Source organism: Gymnoscopelus braueri (assembly GCF_963280865.1).
Source record: "Gymnoscopelus braueri genome assembly, chromosome: 8".
NCBI classification, from domain to species: Eukaryota; Metazoa; Chordata; class Actinopteri; order Myctophiformes; family Myctophidae; genus Gymnoscopelus; species Gymnoscopelus braueri.
This window is the reverse complement of record NC_137609.1, coordinates 23,927,248-23,953,179: the sequence shown is the minus strand read 5'-3', so window position 1 is coordinate 23,953,179 and position 25,932 is coordinate 23,927,248. Positions and strand designations below refer to the sequence as shown.

At 42.9% G+C, this 25,932-nt stretch overlaps 1 protein-coding gene across 2 annotated transcripts in view; it reads left to right on the top strand.

Annotated features, from left to right (window-relative positions):
* The window catches only part of tspoap1 (TSPO associated protein 1), a 78,063-nt gene that overhangs the window by 37,493 nt on the left and 14,638 nt on the right, over positions 1 to 25,932 (top strand). The window contains exons 6-22 of one of the 2 annotated variants that reach the window (XM_080434869.1): positions 5,033 to 5,197; positions 7,669 to 7,752; positions 8,389 to 8,478; positions 9,229 to 9,351; positions 9,782 to 9,886; positions 10,198 to 10,248; positions 11,078 to 11,110; positions 13,310 to 13,487; positions 15,987 to 16,192; positions 17,306 to 17,412; positions 17,507 to 17,616; positions 18,144 to 19,037; positions 19,948 to 20,099; positions 20,263 to 20,736; positions 21,391 to 21,765; positions 22,045 to 22,194; positions 24,553 to 24,643. In XM_080434869.1, the coding sequence (XP_080290995.1) occupies positions 5,033 to 5,197; positions 7,669 to 7,752; positions 8,389 to 8,478; positions 9,229 to 9,351; positions 9,782 to 9,886; positions 10,198 to 10,248; positions 11,078 to 11,110; positions 13,310 to 13,487; positions 15,987 to 16,192; positions 17,306 to 17,412; positions 17,507 to 17,616; positions 18,144 to 19,037; positions 19,948 to 20,099; positions 20,263 to 20,736; positions 21,391 to 21,765; positions 22,045 to 22,194; positions 24,553 to 24,643 (3,388 nt within the window). The remainder of the gene's footprint in view (positions 1 to 5,032; positions 5,198 to 7,668; positions 7,753 to 8,388; positions 8,479 to 9,228; positions 9,352 to 9,781; positions 9,887 to 10,197; positions 10,249 to 11,077; positions 11,111 to 13,309; positions 13,488 to 15,986; positions 16,193 to 17,305; positions 17,413 to 17,506; positions 17,617 to 18,143; positions 19,038 to 19,947; positions 20,100 to 20,262; positions 20,737 to 21,390; positions 21,766 to 22,044; positions 22,195 to 24,552; positions 24,644 to 25,932) is intronic. The other variant, XM_080434870.1, reaches the window with a different exon arrangement.

Below are 25,932 nucleotides of genomic sequence, written 5' to 3'. Positions count from 1 at the left end.
GATATTGTATAGCATATGTCTGAATATTGGCCGGGTTTCCCAAAGAGATGCTGCGTAGGGATCCTTACGAAGGGTCTTACGCGCGGTTTCCCAAACACCGCACGTAGGAGCCTCTCTCCACACAGGCTGCGCAGTACCTTAGCAAGCACGTAAGAGACGGGTTTTTCTAAAGCGATTTTCAGGTTGTGCGTAGCCTACGCAGCTTGCGTAAGAGCCTCCTACACAGCTGGGACCCGGCCAAACCTACGCTCTACCCTCATTAGTAGCAGCTGGTTGTGCGTTACGTGCTATATAAACTGGCTTTGGGAAACACCACCGTCGTAGGTTCTCAAGAGCACAGCGTTACGTGTCTGCCTAACTAGCTTCAGGAAACCGCACGTACTGTAAGACCGCCTGTGAGAGGCTTCGTAGCCTACGTAGTGCTGTCCTACGCAGCAGTTTGTTACGAGCGCCTGGGGCGCTCGTAACACCCTTTTGTAGCGAAATAGATCGATAAAAAGACCACACACACACACACATGTAATTATTTTTTTATATTTTTTATGATAAAAAAAATCTGCTGCCCTGGTTGCTCTATGCATGAACCCGACGTTTACAAATTGTACTCTCACACGGATGATCCAATCATCTGATAAAAACATGCCAAGTTAACTAAAGGTAGATAGATGATGCTGAGCCAAATGTTTCTTTAATTGCGAAGTTTTATAGTTAAAGGTCATGATGAAAGTCCCCACTCCCCTCACAAAGTGACAGCTGTTGCGCTGGCCGTGTTTACATATATATATATATATATGTATATATATATGTATATGTATATGTATATGTATATGTATATGTATATATATATATATATATATAATATTTATATATATGTATATATATGTATATAGGCTATATATATATATGGTGTTAGTGTGTGTGGTATTTTTTATTGGTCCATTTCACTGTATATACTCGCAAAGGGTGTTCAAACTGCTACGTAGCGTAGGACAGCACTACGTAGGTTACGTACGCTTCCCCCCGAAGGTCTTACGTGTGTGCTGTTTCCCTAAGCCAGTTTAGGCAGACACGTTTTTTATAAAAATGTTAACTTACTGTTGATTTTGCATTTTATTAAGAAGAAAACCTGGACTGGATTCACGGATCCGGATCCGGATCTTCAAATAGTAAAATCAGCAGGAAGTTAACATTTTTATTTAAAAAAAAAACAGTACTGGGTTTGGTGATGTTCTATATTGTCTGAATCAACTTTGTTCGTGTTCATTTACGTGCTTAAAGAGTGACTTTGAGAGCTGTTTTACCGTACAATGTAAGTCAATGAGGAGCAAATTTTAAATTATCAATTTCCAATCAATGGAGCAATTATTTTTGATTTCTTGTCCACCTTTGGAGTTACATCATGGCACGGTAAATACACAACCCAAACCTCTACCAAAGTGGTCTTGCCCTTTAAGTGTGGTAAAACATAAAATTACTCATATTGGCAGAATCCGTTTCATTTACATTTGTTTTAATCTACTTCTGGTTTCTTGCTTTTAGAGCAGGGAAACAAATGACCGAAAATATTCAGACAACAACATTCCCATCGGTGTTGGCCAATGTGTGTTTAATTTCCTTACATTAACCGTGTTGCACAAATCTTTAAAATAATAGCCTTAGTATAATGCTGTCAGTAAGTATCCTTTTGTTCAACATAACATCGTGTCCTTAGTCCTTATGTAATATTGTCCCTCTGTTATTATCTCCGATAACCATGACCCTGGACAAACACTCACATTACCTCTTCAAAGACATATTGCCTGTTAATAATTACACAGTAATAACACATAATGTGGTCATGCACACGCACCCTTTTTATCGTTAACTTTAGTGTAGTATGATAGAAGGTGTGTCCACGTATTGGTACTGATCAGTAAATAATTGATCATAAGGGTGTCAAAACTGCATTCATACTGTAGACTTTAAAAGGATCCCTGGTTAATAAGCCAAATATGCCTTAATACATTATAATTGTCCTCTATAACTAAAATGTAGAATTAAAAACACCTTAAATATTTTATTCATTTTAGAAATCGTTCATCTTTCACTCAATAGGGGCAATGCCCGTCGCAAGTTGATGATGTCATTTGCACATAGCCATAGAGTTATGAGCAGGTGCACAAACGGTAGATGAGCGTGCAGTAGCATTTATGAGATCCCAGATTTGACCACCAGGTGACGGCCGCTTCACTGTTCTACCGTGGTTCTGGGAGCTTGGTTCCAGCCCTATGGCATTTATGGAATGCATGTGAAAATTAAAACCAACTTAATACTTCCTATGGTTAATATGAGCATAAAATCAATATTTTAAATATGTTTTATTTGCACATGGATTCCATAAATTCCATAGGGCTAGACCACACATGGACAAATTACATCATCAGCTTGCAACGGGCATTGCCCCTCCTTGAGTAAAAGATTAACTACTTCTAAAATAAATAAAATGTAAAGGTTTTATTTTAGTTATAGAGGGCAATTATAATGTAATTAAGGCATATTTGGCTTATTAGCCAGGGATCCTTTTAAAGCTGCAAGAACTTTTATGTCCTACCCAGTACCCAGGCAAAAGTTTGAAATAATCGTGATATTGATCTGAAGTCATATTCCCAGCCTTTTTAGTGACTGTTTCTCACTTTGGCCGATATCAAGGTTTAGCAGCCACCTTGGTGATCCAACAGTACCAGTATACCGTACATCATTTAGCTCAGTATACCGTACATCGGTTAGCTCAGTGAAGAGGGGTGGCGTGTTACAAGTAGCTGAGGTGATCACTAGAGATGGGCATTTCCATGTTCCAGTATTGACATAAAATTGTTATAGAGTACTCACAAAACTGAATTATAGAGTACTCACAAAACGGAAAGAAAAATGTAACGTAGGCCTAAGAATAAGGTCTGAAATGAACACCCAAGTGAAAGTGTGGTTCGATTTTTTAAAACAGATATCATTTATTGCACCATGTCAGCTCAGGAATGCGACAAAAACAAAAACGTCTCCACGAATTCAAGGCTTCATGGGTAGTGTAATTGATAGAAAATAAGTCATTTTTTTGGGTGAACTACTCCTTTAATTCAGTTTATTTCGTTGAAATACTTCCAAAATCACTCTTACAGTATGCTTGGTTGACATTCTACCTGAAACGTAAAATCAGGTGATGTCTGACTGTTGTTGCTAAAAACAAAACTAGAAAAGTGTGCTCGGAGGGCAGGTCTCTGCCAGGCCGGGTTGCCTACCCAGGGCCTGCAAATTTTGGAGTCATAGCCAATTGAAATGGAATCAGAAAAATGACGCTGCTGTGCAGACATCATTTCTGCTTAATGGTTCTGTGCAGATGTTCATGCTATAGATAGCAGTTCCCATCCCCCAAAAAATAACTTTTAATATAGAACAAGCTCAATTTACATTTATACACTTTTTTTATTAAAAAAAAGAAAAAAGAAAGTGATTACTCCACGTTGAACTATTTGAGTACTCCTGCCCATCCCTACCTACCACACCTACTGTTAAGGTAAATACCTCAGGAATCAGGATCTCCAGTGACAAAGTATGACAAATCATGGGCTGGGTTTAATGGCTGATGATACTAAAGGCCAATAGAATTAGTGCCTCCTGCTGGCTCTCTATCACCACTATCACAATCTGATCTCTCTTCCAAAACATCAACCAGGGATAGCCATGTTTAACCTCGAAGAGATGCCACAGGTTTTATGGAGCGTAGTTGACAGGGTAATCGCCTCAGGTACCCATTCGTTTTTGGTTAACGGTGTAATGGTTAATAGTTTATTAACCTCCTGCACAACCTTTTCAAACCATCTGTGAAGTAGAACTTTTGAGAATATAGCTAAGACACAAATGGGTATAGAGTATCTGTAGTTGAACCTAGCTAATTTATCTTGCTGACATGAGTTGGGGTAAATGTCACCGCTTCAGGCTTTTGCTAATTTGACAGACATATCAGCAAATTAACAGAAGATGTATGAAATTATTATTTCAATTGTAAATTAGATTAAATCAAAATCTAATTCAGAAGTGTGTAAAGCAACAGACTTTAACAATTTTCTCATTGCGAGAAGCCATCTTTATGCACATGCTCCTGCTGGGACAAAATGTAATTCATGTCTTTCACATTTTTTAATCGCCCTATTGCATGTACTGTAAGCTGCAATGATGTAACATTTGAACTGTTCCTTTATAGGATGATATCGTAGCACGATAAACTATTGTGAAAAACACTAAGTTCTTTTGTATCATCGGAGTGGTCGGACTTCTAATGGACGACTAATAAAGTGTGAAGACTTACATCCACCTGTGGCACGTGGCAGAGTGTCTTTGATCCTGTTATTGGGTCATGGCCTTGGCTGCACTGGTCCAGTTCCTGAACATAAGTAGGAGTTCTCTAAAATTAGATACTTGATTCCTGACTTTTAACCCTTAACCAATGGACAGCTGGACATCAGACAGACCACTCAGTTAAAGGAACAGCACACATTAGAAACTTGTACAATACTTGAGACGGCGGAAAATAAGGGCTCTTTTGAAGCCACCTGAGAATTACAGACAGTCTAATTAGAAAAGACAGGCTCTTTGCTAATGTATTCTAGTCATGGTCCAGGCTAGAGGGATTCCCCCTGGATTACTCTGTGATTGTAGTTAGACCACTAGGTAGGAGGCTCACTGCTAATCCCTGGCTCACAGAGGGGGTATAATGTTAATGTCAATGTTAAAGCACAATATGACAACCACAGCTTTGCCCCCCTCCCCCTTCAGTTGTAGGTCAAAACTCACACAAATAAAAGTGAGAATGAAAGCTCTTAATCTCATCATGGGTCATGGTCTATGGCATATTTAATTATAGTTAATTATAAGGTTGCATTCTATTCTATTGTTTTGCAACTTTGATGTTTTCCCAGATCGCCACATTGTCTCATATTTTCCCAACTGCATAGAGATGTGAAGTGGTTCCACATAGATTGACTGCTGCTGTCGTTGTCAGGTTGCAGGCGAGACCCCATGTGTGGCGTTAGATGAGGCTCCATCCAGGTGTGAGGAGACTCCCGGAGAGGAGGAGGAGTTGGGGTTGCGAGTGACGCCCCAGCCGGGCCGCAGCCCGACCCCCTCCCATCAGGAGCACACAGAGGAGCTGCACATACAGTATCTGGTGAGAGTAGTTGTAGTTGCCCATTACTGCACTTTGACCTAGCTATAGTTTAACCCATTAAGACCTGAGGCCGATTCTACAAATGCCTTCTAAATCAGCAGTTTTCACACTTTCAAGATTTTTCAAAAATAGCAGATGTACAAGGTCGCAGCGCTGCACAAAGTGACGCGCTGTGAGCTTGTATATCTTCTATTTTTGAATAGCAAACGCAAAAATCTAAAATGACACGGATGCTTACCCGGTTTTAATGGGTTAAATGTGTTGTTTTTAAATGACATGACGGTGTAGGATCCTCAAACTGCAGCTGTTCATTTCAAGCATGCTGCTTTGCTATTTACACTATTGTTTGTTGTTTAATGTATAATGTATCTATCTAGCTATGTTCACATTAAGACAACACAAAGTGGCATTGAATGTAGAGCTTACACAAGCCCAAGTGCATTATATTAATACATTTCTTTTCTAATGTGCTGATTATTACTTTTAAATGTATTTGAATGTAGAAACTTGTACAAAATATTTATTTTGAATGTATTTATTTTGAATGTAAAATAAATGGTTTAGCTAGTGCTGGTGTAAGACCACATTGTTGATGTTGAAAGAAAAGACGCTGTGAGATTTGTTATGTACAGTAACTGGGACTATTTTGGTCTTGTCTATTGGAAACGGTACAGAAGCATAAAAGCAAAGATCAGAATATTGTTGCCTTTGCTGATTTGATAAGTGTGTCCGTCTGATAGTTATAATGTAAGCTATAATCTCCTCACTGAGTGTTGTGTGGAGATTGGCCCCAGAATGAATAACATAAATCACAGGCCTATCAAATGACATTTTGTTTTGCTTGTCTTGGACAAGTAGATTTTAAAAAAACTACCTGCCCACCACCATGGAGACTGGGGTTTGATTCCTCCACAGTCCCTCCGGCTTGAATGGGCGCTTCAACAAACACAATTGGCCATGTTCTCGGGTGGGAAACCGCGGCTGGGGTGTGCGTTCTCTGACTAGCAACTCCTACAGGTTGGTCAGGGCACCTGTTCAGCAGGGAGTGGAACTCGGAGGAATAGCGTGTTCCTTTTGCATGCATTTCTCCCTTCCGGTTAAACTCCTTAGAAAATAAGCGACTGGCGATTTCTTCGTGGTTGTCTACATCCCTCCCCAAAACCAACAAGCAGACGTGGGTGGTGGAGGTAGAGCTAGATGGTGGTTTGTAAGATGACATGATCCATCGCCTGAAGCTCTGAATTCAGGGATTTAGAAGTTGCGACTGTATCTGTACATCCCCACAAGACCTCTCAATACAAGCATGTGTACACATCTCAGGCTATCATAAGAGCCATTTAAGTGTGTGTAAAAGCATGCTGTTACACACACATTTACAGTTGCACATACACAAGAGTGAGGAATAGTGCCACTGAAATGCTATTTTCACCACAGACCACACATTAATAATTAGAATAAGAGGGTCTGTCTTGCACGTCTTTCAGACTGACCTGTAAGGGGCTTTGTCCACAGACAGCGTTTTTTGAGCTGCCAGCCTTTCTGCCGTGTATGTCTATGTTTTTTTTGTGTGTGTGTGAGTGCCCTGGGTGCTTACAGGAGAAAATGGATACACTTTTGGAGAGGAGCGCCTCATCAATGCTACAATTGATCCCCCTGGCTGTGTCTGACAATCCGGTCATTTACGACCTGACATTGAATCGTTACCATAACCATAGAAGTCCATGTTTACCGCTGTTTCAGCTAGGCTATTTGTGCTCATAACGCAGATGACATTCCGTTGGAGCACAGCAACAGTTGATAGGTTTGAACGTTGCGGCCCTGCGGGCATCAATTAACACTCAGTGCGAGCGCTCTGGTCATGATATCAAAGCGCTCCTCTGCTCATAAAACACTTTCTGTGGACACAGCCCCTAATACTGCGGACAATCCTGACAAGTCAGGCCGCAGACCACATGTTAATGATCAATATTGTCTTGTGGTAGCATCACTGGCTGCTGATTGTCTCCTCCATTAAACTGTTAGTGGTCTGCAATTAGCCCCTTGGTTCCCCAGGCTCTCCCACTCAATCCCAGCAGTTATGCATGATTATAGTACTGTGGCTGTACAGAAATAAGCTGATTTCTCCTTTGCTGGTCCTGCATGTAAGCTCCATTTATAATAATTAAAGGATGCTAAGCTTTGTAATGCCATGTCTCTGCCATGACTGAGGTCAATATGGAAATTAAGGACTTAGCCTATGTATTCTAGATCCCAAACAGATTGATGGCACAGACACACAAACTAGTAAATAAAGTCAGTTTCTCACAGGATATAATATTCTTTAGCGCATATCGCATTCCTTGCTCCAGAATGTGTCCTTTTTGTCAACAGATATCATGTAAACAACACAAACATGGAAGATCCCGTTTCGGGTGACATCCAGTGACGTGTGCAGAGTGTAACATTTGGTGCCTTTTGTGATCATTGTTCAGGAAAGTGAGCTGTGTAAGAAGAGAAAAGAATGTGAAAGCCTTGAACATGAAGTAAAGAAGCGACAGAAGAGATGTCTGGATTTGGTAAGAAAACCTAGCCTCTGTTAACACATCCACCGCCAAGGGCTAATCTCATAATGTACTCACCAGTGCCAAGGTTTTATTGTTGTTTTTTGTTTTTTTCAGGTCGCCATAGGCCCCGTTAAAATCCTTTAGATTGCCCGATCCAATGTTTGTAAACAACGGGCACATGTCCTGGTGTCTACTCGTCGAGACCGCGTGTCAAACGGAGCCGCCATGTTTGAGTTCTGATCGTTTAAGTTAACATGGGAAATGCGAGGATGAAAAACTACATGTCCTGTACAGCTTTTACAGGGGTTTATGTGTACGACTTAGAATGGAGACAGACGGGAAACAAAAAACGTGATCGCACTTCCGGTCCGATCGGGTGGTGTTACACTGAAAATGGTCCCCCTAGAAAATTAAAAAAAAAAAAAATTTCGAAAAAAAGGAAAAAGCACCACAGCCCGTAGGCTACGGGATTGGCGCTTAACCGTTGGATTTAACGGCCCGTAGAACTACGGGCCCGGCGGTAAATGTGTTAAGGGTTTGTCAGATCAACTGCAGATTGAGAAAATATTACTCGTCCTTGCTACCAAGGGTTAGAAATAGGTTCCACCTTGTTTTAGGCTAACAGTCTCTCTTGGCCTTTTTAAACAGGAGAGCCAGCTTGAGGATGAGCGAGGCCAAAATGAGCAACTGAAGGAGGAGAAAGATCTCCTCAGGAGGAAGGTACAGCTGCTCGACCAGGTCAGTGATTGCCCTCTTCCCAGTCCCTTGAAACTTCTGTGCGGTGATTCTCAACCTTGTGGGCCGTGAGGATATTGCAAGTGGGCCCCCAAATAATTGGCAAAACACAAAGATTTTCTTTAAAACCTTGTAAAATGTGTTCTTCATTGTGATACTGGTAAATACGAACTTAAATTATACTACGTTGGTTGCACTGATCCAAGCTGGAACACAATTGATTAGTTAAAACTAGTCCATACCCGGTCGACGCATCCGTGGGGGGATATACGCACATGATCTGGCAACCCGGGAGGCAGCCCCGACAGTGTTTTACACAAAAACATGCTAATAAACAGCTGAGATTTGGTGATATCGAAAAACGGGCTTCGCTTTTAGGTGCACATGGTAATGGTCAATGGCTGTGTGCAATTTCGGATCAATTGCTCCAGCCGCTGAGGAGAACCGGGCAGAGCAATTTTGCCCTCACCAACCATGACACATGACACCATGACAGAGGTTTATCAAATTATAGGAGGATAAACATGCTCTGAAAACACATGTGGCCCACCCATCTGACCACTTAACACGGCAGCCATTCTGCTACCGTGTTAAGTGGTCAGATGGGTGGGCCGCGAATGCTTTCGAGATTGCTTTCGAGATGTTCAAGTGGGCCCTGATCCAGAAAAAGTTGAGAACCACTGCTTTAGTGCACACATCCTCGGCTGAGCTGGTGTCAGTTGATGCAATGGTTCATCTCTATTGTTTCTCCAGACTCGGGCTGAGAATGAGGAGCTGAGGGAAGACCTCTCTGAAGTGACCGCTCAACACAACTCAGTTCTCGAGGAGAACCAGAGACTCCGTGCCAAACTGGAGAACCTAGAGCAGGTCCTAAAGGTACCAGCTATAGACGTAACGGGGACATACAGTATGATGTTAATTTGGCTATTTTAAAAAAAATGGTCTAAGTAATGTAAAGTAGCCTATACATGATGTGAACATGCACAGTACATCATTATCGGACCTAAATTTGCCCTTCAACTTCTTGTTTATGCCCAAAATGACTGTCTCTACAGGTTTTGTAGCAATTGTAGAAATATTAGGCCTTAATTGTCGACCGTTGTTCCAATCATGTACAGTATACTTTCGGTTACAAATATTTCATTTGTTTACTTTTTGGGAAAAATAGCCAATTTAACATTGAGGTGCCCACTCTTCCTTGGTTCCCAATCTTCCGGGTACCTATTGTTGGACTCATCTAATGTCAAATGAAGCAGTGATGTTCTAAAAAAAACTGTGATTGTACCTTTTTTTTTTGCGTGTGCAGCATATGCGAGAGGTCGCCGAGCGAAGGCAGCAGCTGGAATTGGAACATGAACAGGCACTGGCTATCCTCAAGTTCAAACAGGATGAAATCAAACGCTTACAGCGGGTGAGGAACTCTGCAGTTGATACCAAATATACCCACCACACACACACACACACACACACACACACACACACACACACACACACACACACACACACTATTAATGAAGCTCACCCTAATTGTCTTTGCTTTGTTTCACCCTGCATGTGAAGGGAAATGGTTTGTTTTTTATCCAGCAGGAGGCAACCTTTGGGTACCAATTGAGCATCCTCGTTGTTTTGGCTGTTTCTTTTGACAGAGCTCACCGTGCTGTGAATTAGAATGACTAAACAAGTGACATTTTGTTAATGTGAAACATGTGTTCTAATCATCAGGCACAGTTATTTGCCAAGAGGGAGCATGAGGGGGTGGTGCAGATGCTGGAGGTGAGTTGTATGATATATCAGTGTGATTATTAGAGGAAAAAAAACGCACATCCAATATATATGCAGTATAGGCCTACATTACACACACAAATACATAATAAATGTGCGCACATAAAAACACACATGCACACAAGCACATGCGCACACACACACACATGCGCACGGCACGCGCACCATGCAGTAATTGGAGCCCTGAGGTGCTTGCCTACTTGGGTGGGCACTGTTTAACTGTTAATCCAAGCCATAAGGAACTCTCTCCCTGTCACTCAGTCCCACATTAGTGAGAGTTGGAGTATTTGTCCAATCCCATTACTGTCATGTACTGTACTCCTGCAGTCATCTGACAAGTGGATCTCATTCATTATTAGAGGAAGCATTTGTCTTTAGCCCAACACCAAAGACAAAACAGTAAATATTTAATTCTGTCTTTTTCACCAGCAGACAAAAGACCTTGCCTCTGCCGCTCTAAGCAGTATGAATACACAAGCAGCTCTTTGTGTTCAGCAAAAGACACCTGGCTGTGAAGCCGTTACAAAAAAAAATAGCTGTACTCTATTTTTTGCAGCTTTTGTAGGCCTGGTAACCACTTGAAGAGATGTCTTCTCTACTTCCTCGTGCAGTTAATGTTCACGCTAAATTTGCTTATACAGTGGCATAAATTAAAAGCTTGCTGTTTGTCTTTCTGGCTCCCATTTAAAAGAAGAAGAAGAAGAAAAAAGATTTAAGATACAGTAGCATCAACTTTCCACACATTATGTAATTTTAATATTTTGTTGTGCATTCTAATAATGGAGTGTGCTCCTAAATGAAAATGTGTATTTTATTTTAGGCCTTGATGCAGTTTGTGTGGCAGAGGGAGCTGGTAGAGTATAGATGCTACTGTATTGAAAATATGCCCATGCTCACTTCTCTCTATCTCGCTCTCTCTTTTTCTATTTAAATACAAAGCATCACGGGAGAAAGTCTCTTTCCCTTTGGCGGGAGATCCAAATTACGCTTTAACCACGTAAACCCTCTACAGTTAGTAAACTAATACCTAGTTGACCGGGGCCGGCTCTGTATCTGGTCTGACTGTGACGTGTTTCAGTGAATGTTCACCCCAGAATAATGATGCTTGGGTTCAAGTGGTTATTAGTGGTTTATTAATCTTAAATGAAAGACATTGCTTTACAAAACCATTAGTGTGTTTCTGTTTAGGGCAAAGAGACATTCTAGTGATGGTTTCTGACAGGGCTGATTCTATCAAACATGGACTGCTGTGTTTTCTAATTTATTAAATGTCTTCCTGGACTTACTGTTTCACAAGCATGTGCTTTCGTTTGAATATCTTTGGTGTTCTCTGTGTTATTTCTTGCTAACCAGAGCACGCTGGACTGCATGCAGGTACCAGCAACCCTGATCTTCCTTGCCATCCTTGCCATTCTTGCCAAATCTATTGTCGTCCCTCTACAAAACCTACTTTATCCTTCCTGTAGATTCAGTAGAATCCTGTTTGTTGCTTTGTCAAACTCCCAAAAATGAATAATCCAGATAGGCTGGTTAGATAACAAATTATTTCATTTAGTGCAGTGTTTTGTTTAGTTAGGTGTAATGTTGGTCTGGTTTGAGATACAATGGTTCTGATTTACTACATAAAATTAGACGACATTTGCATACGGTTCTGTGTGTTTTCCCCATGCGCTGAATATTGAGCCAAGAGTCTGCATTGTAGAAATTAAATATTAATTTCCATAAGCCTGTGGCGTGGCCTACATGGAGTCTTTCGATACTGTGTGTGTGTGTGTGTGTGTGTGTGTGTGTGTGTGTGTGAGTGTGAGTGAGAGAATCGGGCCACAGCCATGTGAAGCTGCTAGAAAGGCATGTATCTGTTGTTGCACAGTTAGCAGTTACCTCTCCTGCAGTCAGCACAGTGAATTCTGCATGTGTCACAGCTATACTATGACTGGCTGTTAATGTATAGTTAGTCAATCGTTCATTATATTGTTAAACTGGACTGCCGTGCGTTGCAGGTGACCACTAATTAGGCAGTTATTTTGTGCAAAACACGCTATCAGTTATTTATCATTTGAACTCAATATGTGCATAGATAATGATTGTGTGCGGTCTAGGCTGGGCGTAGGTGAGACATTTAACAGGAAATAGTTGCATCTACATGTAGAGGCTCTGTTAGATCGGCCTGCCTGGAAACCCCCACCACAACCGGAAGCGAAATCAGTCACTTATAGAAACACAGCGAGGCTCAGGTCTAACCCGTATAGTGTTCTAGCAGTCATATCTTTGTAGTGGCTTTGCTAATATGAATGTGCTGCAAGGTAGGAGGCCAACATGCAACCCATTGCAGATGACATTACACCTCCAGCTCTGGTTTTCACCCTGTTCTCCCATTTAGCTATTACCATAACGCCAACCCTTAACCTGGCCCCTAAACCTGAATTTATTTCTCTCCACTGTTTTTGTTGTTTTATTTTCCTTGAATTCTTTAGTGGTTTGTGTTTGCAACTCGTAACATCAGTCTTTCAACAGCAACTAATTGTCTGTGTTGTGCAGAAACCTACCTTTATTTGTCAGATTTTGTTACACCCTCCCTGTTAGTACAGTGTGCAGAAATATATTGTTTGTCATGCTTTGGTTTATTTTAAAATTTTTCCATTTGCCCGTGAACAAGGTTTATGTTGGAAAAATTGTTCTTATTGAAGATTTTTTGCAAATATTATTTGTTCAGTTTTTTTACTAAAATGCATATTGTTTAAGTAGTGTAAAACTTTTCATGATTTTTAATAAGTCAAAGCATTTATTCTAAACATCTACTAAACAATCAACCCACTGCCAAGAAAGTAGCTTCTTTTAGATACGTATAGATACGGTTTCTGCAGGACACTGTCAATCAGTATAACCAACATCAGAGATATACTGTACATCCAACACAAAGATGTATTGATGTGGCTGATGTATGAATACAAACTGCTAAGCTTGACTGAAGCCTATAGTGCAATCATAGCTTTAAAGAAAATGAAAACGATGGGGTTAAATGTTTGTTCTCTGTTTTATTACATTTGTGCAGTCCAAGGTGCGAGATCTGGAAGAGAAATGCCGCAGTCAGAGTGAACAGTTTGGCATGCTGTCCCAGGAGCTGGATAATTTCCGGCTGTCGGCGTCCAAGGTGGATATGGCTGGGGCTACCCTCCTTAACAACCCCTGTTTGCCTGTTCTGACCAATGGGCTGGGCCTTACAGACAGAGGTAACACACCATTGGGGCTTTTATTTATGTACAGAAAAATACATTTACCCGTAATTCTGATCTTATACATATAAGCTGTTGATGGTTTCAGATGCCTTCAATCAAATCCAAGATAAATCCTTGTAGTGGGATTAGTGTCACTGTAAAATATATTTCCTGCGTTTCAAGCTGTATGATAGTTGGAGGCTGAAGAGTAATTGTATTTTTAGCCACACTAGTGGCAGGACTGTAAAGATGGCTATGTTGGTTGGTCCGTCTATCCATCCGTCAGACCGCCTGTCTACCACTTTGGTCCTAAACAACAACTCAAAAACTACTGGCTAGATTGCCATGACACTTGCTAAGTGTTCTTAATTAATGCTCCCCGGGGGGATGAACCGTACTGATGTTGGTGACCCCATGGCCTTCGAACTAGCATCACCATTAGGCCAAAATATCCACAAGATACAATATTAAAAAATCCAAGGGGCCATGAAACAAAGCATTTGTTGAATGTGGTGTATGAACAGTGCAATCACTAAACATTGATTCCCTTCTGGCCGAAATCTCACAACTGGATGCAGTAGCCTGTTAAATGTGAGGAAAAGAGTCTATGAAAGGATCTAAATCAGTTTTTGTTTTGTTTTTTCTCAGAGTGGTTATTATCTCTATTTTTTATGTTGCTTTGTTATTTTTTCAATTACCTAGTTTGCTTGAGATTACATGGATTTTATTTATATTTTAGATAAAAAATGTATTAATTGAGGTTGTATTTGGCTTAATAAATGCACATTATTTACAAAGTAAGTAATAATGGTCCTCTTTCAGGACAGTTTCGGTTTCAATCTGCTCATATGCCATTATTAAAGGCTATTCTGAAGTTTAAAATTGTTTGTACTTCTGTTGTCTTCTGCTTTATCGATGTGTAATATTTATTTCCCTTGTCAAGCACTTTCCATGTTAAAGGGGTATTTCACTTTAAAACACATCTAGGGTCATTTTAATGTCTACTCTGGCTTTTGTGTGCACCCCAGACAGTTTTTAAATAGCTTGATTCAATATTTAGATATTTGATATTCATTTAATCAGAAGTCACTCTATACAATTAATATAAAATATCTAAACATTGAATCTTAACCTTAACTCTTTCAGTGCCAAGAGTATTTTCATAAAGTACTCCCCCAGTGCCAGCAATTTGCGTTTTTTTTTTTTTTTTAATTTTGTAATTTTTCATTCAAATAAATAATCTGATTGGGTTTTTAAACCCATAATACAGTTCTACCAGTAGAGAGCAACAAATCGACACATTGATGACCTCGCTGGCTCACTCACCCCCTCCCAAACAGGCTCACGTCATATCCGGTCATAACCGGATGTTGACATTTTCGACAATCGTTGATTGTCTAAATTACGATGCGATACACGACTACGATGACTGATCGTCACCCAGACCAAAGAGAGTAGACGTGGACCTCTCCGTTCGCTTTTTATACCGTGTGAAAAACCGTGACTTTCCCTATTCTGGCCGAAAATCACCGGAGAAAAACAACGTGACCCGGAAAAGAATTTTTTTTTTTTACATCCGGCTCCGGGTGAGTCTGAAGGAGTCAGGAAGCGAAAGTGATCATGAAAAATAAACAGAATAGCGCGACTACAGTCAAAAGTAAAAACTCGGGATTTCTCGTGCTGGCACTGAGGGTACTCGGGAAAAACTCGGGATATCTCGGGGCGTGGCACTGAGAGAGTTAACTGTCTGGGGTGCAAACAAAAGCCTGAATAAACATTAAAATGACCCCAGATGTGTTTTAAAGTGACATACAGCGGATATGGAAGTATGACAATTCCAAACCCTACTTTATTCGTGAATTCACCCTAGTATGTATAGTACCAGTCTATCTTAAATTTACCAAACACCCAAGTTGGTATGCCGTTTCTCTTTTAGACTCAGGTGGCTCATGGGATATGGAGTCTCTGGGTGACATAGCCTTTTGGAGTCTGGAGGCAGGTGACACTCTCCCTTGCCCTGAGGGGAGGGATTACCCCGGTACTCTTTATTCAAATTACACCATTTTTTATTGTGTTGGGCACTGTCAGAGCACTCCATGCTTGAACACTTCACCTCCACGTCAGTGTCATGATGACCAACACAAGCCATACTCATCACTTTCATGGAGCCTGCTGAGCTCTTTCTAGAACATACACTCTCACTTGAAGGTCACAGCTTGAAGGTTCAGATGAGCAAATGAGGGCCACTCGTCTGTTGGCTGTGGTACTTGCTAAGCCCCTTACTTCTTACCGGTGCCGGTGTTGCCACAGTATATGGTGACCTTTGCACTCAAACAGATGGAGACAGAGGATTTGACTCCACTATTTAATCAGCCCGGTTCAACCTTCAGCTCCTGCATGTTAGTCATTGACCTCCCCCACCTATCTGCTCACTGACTCAGGATACCAGTCACAGAGCTGGGAAGTTGTCCGTTCAGTAAGAGAATAATGCATTGTCCTCTTGTCTTCTTCCAGATGTTGCCGCCGCTCTGCGACTGGGGGCCACGCCCCATGCCGCAGGGCTGTCCAGGGTGGAGCGCTCTCCTGTCACCAGGCATCGAGAGCTTCCCACCATCAGCGTCAGCAAGTCAGCCTCCACTTCCACCAAGTCAGAGCCCACACAGCTCACTCCCAAATCTGACAGCCACCTCAGTCCCCACAAGTCCAGCCCCACACATGAGGTACCGTTTAAAAAAAAATGCATAGCAAATCTTGAAATTGTTATGAGACAGATTTTTAACTATTCATTTTCAGTTCAATGATCATCTACCTAATAAACAAAAGTTGACCGGTGTTTGTTCTGTTTCACATCACAATGAAGATTGAATTAAATCCTGTTATTATTTGTCTTATTGATCCTCCTCATGGTTGTTAGGTTACCTTCCTTGAGTTCCTATGATCTCTTTATTTTTTGCTGAATAGATGAGCAGATTGCTCATCAAGATGACCAAGATGGCCATGCACAATCACATTGAATTGTATGGCTTTGACAGATTAAAAACCTTCTTAAAGTTCCTGTCCTCTCACACGGCACCACACAGAATAGCTAGATATGTTCTGCTCGCACTGGATAAGAGTGACATCATTGGAGGTATTCATATAATGTCAGTAATATTCTAGTTAGATTTGTTTCCATTATGTATCCAAATAGAGATTGTTTGGTCTCCTACTGTATGCAGGTCATTGGCTTAAGCTCACCAGTCAGTCTGCCTACTGTTCTATAAAGCTCATATTTAGTGAGATAATCCACTGGCTACTGTGGATTATGAAGGTTGTAGTAGTTGTAAGTGATTATCCTTAAAAGGTTTTTCCACTGGAGCTATAAGTACTGTATAGTCTTTCTTATTGTTATTTATACATTTTTGGTATAACAACATGTAACATGTTTCAGTGTGGTGCTTCAGGAGAAGTACAGGAAGTCATATATACGTGTCATATATACGTGTGTGTGTGTGTGTGTGTGTGTGTGTGTGTGTGTGTGTGTGTGTGCACTCCCTCCCTCAACTCAAAGGCACATGCAGGGGTTTTCTTACAATGGTGCTTATTTCCACCCCAGTTTTGGGTTAAGCAAAAAAGTAATCACCGTAGCTAATTTCCTTCCTTGACAATTTTATCCTTTTAATCATGGCTCATTAGTGTTGATGATAATGGCAAATCAGATTCAGATATTACACGGCCCACATGAAAGCAGGCAGTTTAATTTGTAATGTGAATATGTGACTGTTGGAACTAGACTGAAATATATATATTTCCATTGAAAAGTAAATGATTGTATTTTGTTATGGTGTCTTAAGGTTGATACAGCCAGTGAAGTAGAAGAGTTGGACATCGATGTAGCCCCAGCACCTTTCACAGCCAGTAGAGGAGCATCCAAGCTTCAGGTCTTTATTGCCAGATACAGGTATGTATTGCAGTCGCTGGGTATACTCACTAAGTGAAGCCGTTCACATTAACATGTGATAACGATGACTCTCCTGTGACTTGTCATTCTCCAGCTATAACCCATATGATGGTCCCAATGATAATCCAGAGGTGGAGCTACCGCTTACTGCAGGAGAATACATATATGTGTATGGAGACATGGACGATGATGGTTTCTATGAAGGTAAGTCCAGCCTTACACACCTTCCCACACACTTTGATCCAATGCTCCATATTCTCCCTTCTAGCTCCCAAGCTGTGGTATGATCTCCCTTCATCAGGACTGCAGAATCACTCCCCATCTTACACCGCTGTCTGAAAACTCACTTTTCAGACTCAACCTCAACCCCTAGCACTCCTTATTTCTTCGTGTCTGTATTGCCTGTTTAGATAGATACTAAGTAGTCAGATATGCTGTATGTTGTTTACTTGTTTACAGGTGTTAAGAATGTTTAGATATTATGACATTTAGACGGATGCTAGGTTAAATGTCTAACTGCTGTCCTAGTTACTTTGTTGAACTTGTGACCCCTTACCTGTTATTGGTAAATGTTCATGCTATTTACTCTGATCTTAGATAGACCTTTATCTTGCACTTTGCAAGTCGTTCTGGATAAGTAAGTCTCACCTCTGATTCTCCTCTTACTTCCTGTAAGGTATTATTTCTATTGTTTAATATCGAATTCATTGTTTTATTGTGTGGCCTTTCAGGTGAGCTGATGGATGGTCGGAGAGGGCTGGTCCCCTCCAACTTTGTCGAGCGGGTTTCTGATGATGATGTCATGAGCGCTCCCCATCCAGAGGTGGGGGAGATGACCCATAACTCTCTGCTGGACAGCAGCCTCCACAGTGCCAGTCACCACCACCATCACCACCACCACCTTCCCACGGGCATCAGCGCCTCTGAGAGGACAGAGATGTCTTTGGCATCGGGCCTCGCCTCCGCCCCATCAGAGTTGGCCTCGGTCTCCTCCTCCGCCACCCCAGCCCCCCTCACCAACGGCCTAGACCTGGATTTGGAGGAGGTGGGAGTGGACACTGTGCCTTACCCACGCAAGCTCACCCTCATTAAACAGCTGGCAAAAAGCATCATCATCGGCTGGGACCCTCCCCTGGTGCCGGCAGGCTGGGGCAATGTGCTGAGCTATAATGTGTATGTGGACCAGGAACTGCGGCAAAACGTGCCCTTCGGCTCCCAGACCAAGGCGGTGCTGGAGCGGCTGGACGTGAACCTCAAGGCCTACCGCGTGTCAGTGCAAAGCCTGACGGAAAGGGGCCCCTCGGACCAGCTGCGGTGCAGCATGCTGGTGGGGCGGGACGTGTGCGTGGCTCCCACGCAGTTGCGCGTGGAACGCGTCACTGCCACCTCCGCCAACTTTACCTGGCTGCCAAGCAACAGTAACTATGTGCACATTGTGTCCTTGAACGAGGAGGAGTGTGAGCTGGTGAAACCCGGCTGCTATTCACTGTGCCTCAGTAACCTCACGCCCAGCCTGCACCACACGGTGAAAGTGGAGGCGCGGCCGCACCGCACGCCATGGGAACTGCCTGTGGAGCGGCGGGAACACAAAAACGCCACTATCACTTTCAACACTCTGATAGCAGGTCAGTGGATGCACACAGTGGAAGGTAGGGGTGTTTGATAATATGATCAGTTATTCTTATTTGAATGACAGACTGACACCTGCAATGTATCTAGGTTATCTACACACATCAATTTGGCATTTGTGTTAAATGATTCACACTTCAATTACCAAACCGGCATCAATAAATGTCATTGCCTATTCACAGCTTCAACCATATAAGAACATTTTCCCATTAATGGCTTGTTTTTCTCTGTAAAAACTTTTTTGCCTGATTAATTGAGTCAATGTTGGCTAAATGTCATAATCCCCTAGTGAGTGTGAGGGCCCAGGTTCAGGTTTGACCCTTATCTTTTCATGAATGTCTCTCCTGCCCTTGGTTTCCTGTCTTTCTACACTGACTGACCTACTTGAAATAAAGTAGAAAATGCTAAAAATAAAATGTTATGACGCAGGCCCCGGAAATAAACCAGGAATGTATTTAATACATACTATGTTGTTGTAGCTTTCCAAAATACCGTTGGCACGGTACTTCCATGGTTTTGTTTTGAACTGAATTCTGGGAATTGCAGTTCTAAGTTCTAACAGACCATAGACAGCTGTAATGACAACGGAGCTACCAGAGGTGTCACCAAAAGGACTACTAATATGAATAATTTCTCAGAAGATAACACCAGATAAGAACATAACGCAACTTTATCATCCAAAAAAGAACCTGAGTGACAAATTCTAAAAAACCCTGGCCTGAAACCTTTTCCTCCAGAACAGTGCTGCCTGGTCTTGTCTAAACTTGGTCAATATACATACAGTATATTTTTTATATGGGATGAAGTGAATTGTTTTGGGAAAAACAAAAAAACTAAAGCGTATCACTTAGCTTTTGAATACAGTATCACTAGATAAAGTATAATTTGTAATTCGTGCTGTGTCAGGTCCCCCAGATGCCCCTCTGGATGTGCAACTGGAACAAGGTCCTTCCCCAGGGATTGCTCTCATCAGCTGGCTGCCTGTCACCATAGATGCTGCCGGGACCTCCAATGGGGTCCGCGTCACTGGATACACACTATATGCTGACAGAAGAAAGGCAAGGAATAGAGTGTTCACTCTACGCAACTTGTTTGTGACTTAGCAGTGCATTACTTTAGTGCATTCAATAAACATATATGCTGAAGTTATGCTAATGATGTATGAATTATTGTGTGAATGGGGCGATGTTTAAATGTGTTGCTGTTTCACTCTTATCCAAGGTGCTTGAAGTATCATCCCCCACAGCGGGCAGTGCTCTGCTGGGCCCATCTCAGATCCAGTCTCTGCAGGCAGCCCAGGAGATTACCGTCCGCACCATGTCTGCCCATGGGGAGTCCTGTGACTCTCTGCCAGTCACCGTGTCCACCAAGCTGGCTGCGATCATGGCAGGTCCAGCCACTCCTTCCCCGGTAGTGCCAGTTCTGCCCTGTGCCCCTGCAGAGACCATACTGCCCTCATCTGCCTCCTACGGGAACTCTGCTGCCAAAATCCCCATGCTGCCCCACAGCCCGCCACTAGACGCACAAGCCATTGGCCTCACAAAGCAAACCCCTGCCAACTGTCCTGTCCCCTGCTACACAGAAGCCCTTCTCTCATCTGCCACATACGTGGAGGCCTGGGCCGATCCGTCAGCCGCTGCTGCCTTGGCAGCATGTGATACCCCTTTACCAGCAGCCTCCACTATCACTCCAGTAGTAAGCGTCTCTCTACCTGTCTCTTGCCTAGAATAGCCCTGTAATTCTCAGCATGGTCCCGTGCATTTATCTAGTAAAATGGCCACAAGCCGCTAAATAAGGGTCATAGATCTTTGCCAGTGTCTTAATCAAAACCTCAAAGGTACTGACGGAGTCGCAGACATCTCATTAACGGAAATGATCACAAAACGTTTTAAAAGCCCCTCAAACACAAAGACAACCTCTCTGTTTTTACTGCAGAGAATAAAAGCTCTACAGTAGTCCTTTGGATGGACCGACACTTCACCCCAAGTGATAAGTCAAATGGATGACTTAGACAGCCAAATTAACCAGGTTTTTGTTGGTGTTGAGGAGAATGTTCTGCCGTAAGTGAGGGTAGAAGCTATTTCCCATTTCACAATTGATGCTGGGTGCACAAATGCTTAAAACCATGTTGGACTTAAACAGTAAACAGAGGGGACCTCTCCACGGTTGAGTGAGTTTTTAAAGATGTATGATTATCGACATGCTTTTAAAATTTACCATTTTCTTTTTAATGAGCTGTCCACAATTCCATAAGTACTTTGTGATTTTTTTATTAGACACATCACAACCTCTGTCTCTTATTTAGCGTTGAATAAATCATCTTGAATATTTCTCTTCCTTTGTCTATAGGTTCATCTTACCTCACCTCCCATCTCGGTACCAAACCCACCAGCACCAGAGGCGGTGGTGCCACCACTGACAGCAGTAGTGTTGGATCAGCGCATATACACAGAAAGTCCCGGATCTTTACGCCCTTTCCCATCCATCAAAGAGTTCCTTGATGAACCCAGTGCCAAGCTCCTTAGCCCTGTGCGCCTCCTTAGCCCACCCCACCAAGCTCCAATCAGAGAGCTCCATAGCCCTCAGCATTTTCACTCCCTCCGGCAATGTAGCCATTCGCCACAGGAGTCAGAGGTAGACGAGGAGACGGAGAACTCACGCTTGGCGTCCATTGAGGACTTCCTGAGACAAGAGCAGGAGACGGTGTACAGCGAGAATGAGCAGGTCAGTTCTGGTTTTATTGAGCCTCCTTCCATTAGCCACAGTTTATTCTCCTGAAACAAAACGAGATTTTTAACCTTACTAGTGACGTGATTTTCTACCTGGTTTATCTTTACCTGGACTTCCAATGTATTTTTCTATAAAATAGTTTGTTTGCCATTATCTTCAGTTATAAGGGGCTGGATATTTTGAAAGTAGAGATAACCTAATTAAAATGTAAATTCCATGACAGAATGAGTACTGTAGGTTGATTAAGTGTGTGTGCTGTGTCCTGTATTGCAGAATAGTGGACGAGGGCTGGTGGAGCCTCCCAGTGACTACCATGCAGACAACAGCCGCTCAGACCTCTCTGACATCCTAGAGGAAGAAGAGGAGGATCTCTACTCCTCTACAGAGGCACCACCCAGGGGTTATATGGTCGCAGCCAGCAGGGTAAAACAGTGATTCTTGACCTTTTTAATTTCAAGGACCCCCAGTTTTATATATATTAGGCATTTGTTACAGACTCTGAGTTAAGTGAATGCAGAGGATTTTACTGTGCACGGTACTTTTACTCACCATAATTTGCACCATTTGGACCTCATCTCTTTAAGTTTGTCCTGCATTGCCATTTCGTTCTTATTCCTTTGTTTTTCTGTCTTGTTTTCCTTGAGTGCACTATTTTGATTATTTTTTGTTTATTTTCTCTTCCTTTTTCGTGCGGCTGGGTCTTTACTTCCTTCTCTTTTCAATGAACGTCACGATATCTGACCCATTACCACTCGCCTCTGCCTCCCACGGCCTCTGTAGTTGCGCAAGTCTGACCCCCCGGAAAGTGACGAGGAGTTTCTTGAGAAGATCCTTAAGTTGCCTCCTCAAGCCCACCACAGCAAGCAGTTGTTCAGCATTCCTGAGTTGACAGAGGAAGAGGGTAACAGCCTAGGGGAGCCCTCGTCCCACCGCAGGCAGCCCCGCCCCAGGCCCAGTGACTTTTATCCCAGACACGGTCATAGAGATGGTCATCTTCGAGGCCCGGAGCACCTCCAGCATAGCCCTCGACACCGCCCCCAGCCACAGCAAACCAACCCCCACCCATACCCCCAGCCCCATCACCATCACAATCACCTCAGCAGGGATCCCAGAACCCCCGCCAAAGAGCTCCTCTCCAGGCTTGAACCTTTGCAGGTTAGGCCCAAGACCCAGCACAGAGTTCGCTATGCTGACACAGTGGACACCGTCAGCTATCCTGAAGGGGAGGATTTCGGTGTGTACTCAGGTGCCAACAACAGGCAGGTCTCAGCCGGCTGTCCTCCCCAGATGGCCCCTCCCAGCAGAGAGAGAACCGTGTCGCAGATTAGAGGTCTAGGGGACCGCCTCAGGAGGGAGGCCATGCTCCGGAGTCAGAGTCAGTGCCCGCCAGCATCCTACATCGTCAGCAAGACAGTGCGGCGGGTGAGATCGCCGACTGGCCGTGGCACGGAGATTGATGTGGAGTACGGAGCAGACGACAACGAGGGGACAGAGCAATACCCACCTGGGGAGGTAGTGATGGAGCAGATGAGCTCTGAATGGTGGGTGGAAGGGGCACCGGTGGAGCACGGTAGACCGCCACACCTCAGGCGGTCTAAGGCTGATCTGCAGGCGATGGCAGCTGCAAGCCAGCAGCAAAGGGTGTGTTCTCCCAGTCCAGTACCCCAGTCCCGCACCCCCTCTTCCCTTTATAGCAGAGCGGCTGTAACCTTTTGTGTCCTTCGGTGGAGGATCATTCCTGGAGGATTAGTTAGTTCACAAAGTCAGGAGACTCCCAATTTATAGGGTCATCCATCAGTGATCTGAGCAGCAGACAGTGACGAGAGGACAGGGAGCCCTGTGGAGGGCAGTTTTTGTACAGCATACAACCTCATGCCCTTTCACACTACCATTATTTGTCAACATAGACCGGGGTCAGAAGGCGAATCAGTGACCTTCTGCTTATCAGACGCCTGTCTAACGAATAAACTACGGCTGCCCCCGTAGGTGTCTTCTGTGTGCACTGCAGAGGGCGGATGCAAAAGGTTTAAGCCAGTTCATCTTTCCCATTTGGCCGTGTTTAGTTCTCCACTGATCTCTCATTCCCCTCTCTCCCAATGTACATCAAGTGTTTTTGTCAGGTCTCCTAAGGTGAATCTCTGTCTGACTGCACTACTTTTCCAATACCACTTGAAATCCCTTTGTGCTTGTGACACACCTAGACCCTCTCTTTTCATCGCATTGCTTAGTCCCTTTCAGTGGAGATACAGTACCTCATTCCTTTTCTGTGCACACCGTGATACAAGTAAAATATGACGGCTAGATTCTTACCATGGACTGATGGGAAACCTGGGGTTTGTTTAATTATCATTATATTGTGCTACCATTGCATAAGCTATTACTGAATTGAAAGCATAGATCAAAGTTCGCACTGAGTCAGTGCTGGTGGTATCAGTAATGCTACCAGCCAAGCACAGGCCAGCATGGAGTTTTCCTTTCATCCACTGACAATTACGTCACTGGAGGGTTGGTAAACATGGATTTTCTGTGTTGCCGTAGCAACACCACATACAGTATGCACATACATTTTACATTATTGATGGCTCATACCTATGATAAATCCATGGAACCAAGTCATGGAAATTGGTAAATCCCTTTTTTAAGGACGTATGAAAAAAGTTTTGTGATTGCTATAATCTTTTCTCAAAACCCCAGGTGTCTTAATGTGCCAGGTTATGTTTCTGCCTGAGATACGGTGCATGTCTAATTATTTGCTTGTATATACATATGTGTTTTGAGCAGGAGTCCAGCAGAATCCCAGCGGTGGAGGTAGGAGCAGCGCAGAGAGGCCAATCAGAGTTCACTTCCTGCTCACCGGCCAGGCAACCAAAAGGTCAGAGACTTATCTCCGCCATGTCAAAAGGGCCAGGAGGCAGAGATTATGTTTTCGTCCGTGTGTGTGTGTGTGTATGTGTGTGAACAGCTAATCTCAGGCACCGCTGGATCGATCAGCATGAAACTTTGCAAGCACAGTCCCAGTAGGCCAAGAAAGAACCTCCACCGGGCTTTGATGCTCCATACCATTTGCCTGTAATTATGTCAAAAGAATTGTGGCTGTCTGTGTTGGGTTGGTTGTATTGTACCTGGTTGCAGCTCCTGTAACCTAAACTTTGGTCGTGTCAGAAGAACACTTGCAAATCTTGTTTTCATTGCCTGAAATGATATACAAGAGTGCAAAAATCTCACTCACACACACACACACACACACACACACACACGCCATACAATTGATTGTATGATTGTATTGTATTTTCATCGGGGAAATACTGACATTTTTCCCTCCAAGACAAGACCCACCTGTGATGGGCTTGACCTGAAATTTTACCCTACCTTAACCAATCATTCTCTACTCATGCCTAAACCTAATCCAATCAGAGGCAGAGTACTCATGCCATTGACATACTGTGCTGAAGTTCAGGTTAGTTGGAGAGTAAATCGCTGGTAAATTGAATGATGGTGATTAGAGTGTCCGCCCTGAGACTGGGAGGTCGGGGTTCGATCCCCGGCCGGGTCATACCAAAGACTCTAATAACGGGACCAAGTGCCTCCCTGCTTGGCACTCAGCATCAAGGGTTGGATTGGGGTAAGTCCCTGCGACATACTAGCGTCATGTCCAGGGGATGTACTTGTACAGTACATCAAGCTGCCTCACGCTAAGGAAACAGGAGATAGGCTCCTGCCCTATGGGCCTCAGGGCTCGGCAAGGCTTACTTACTTAAATTGAATGATGATAAACATGTAACAATTAACAAACCCATTTAAATGCTAGTACTGAAACTGCATTATTGAATTGGAAATTACTGATGAGTTGTAGTTGCAGTATACATGAACACAGTGCTATTTTTACATATTTGAATCATTCAACACTTTTTGGCAGAAATATTAATGTGTATGATTTCCACTGTCTGAAAATTAGATTCAAGATTTTCTCAATCACATAACATAATATCATGTTGTAATGCTCACATTAAAGTATATCATTTACTCATTTTCTTGTAAATGCAATAGCCCTCATAGTAAATGTAAGGATTAGTCTAATGAGTGTGATTGACAGGAGAGATGATCATAGAGGAGCAGAGTTTTTACCACTATTGTTGAAACAAGTATGGATAGTTTCTCGGT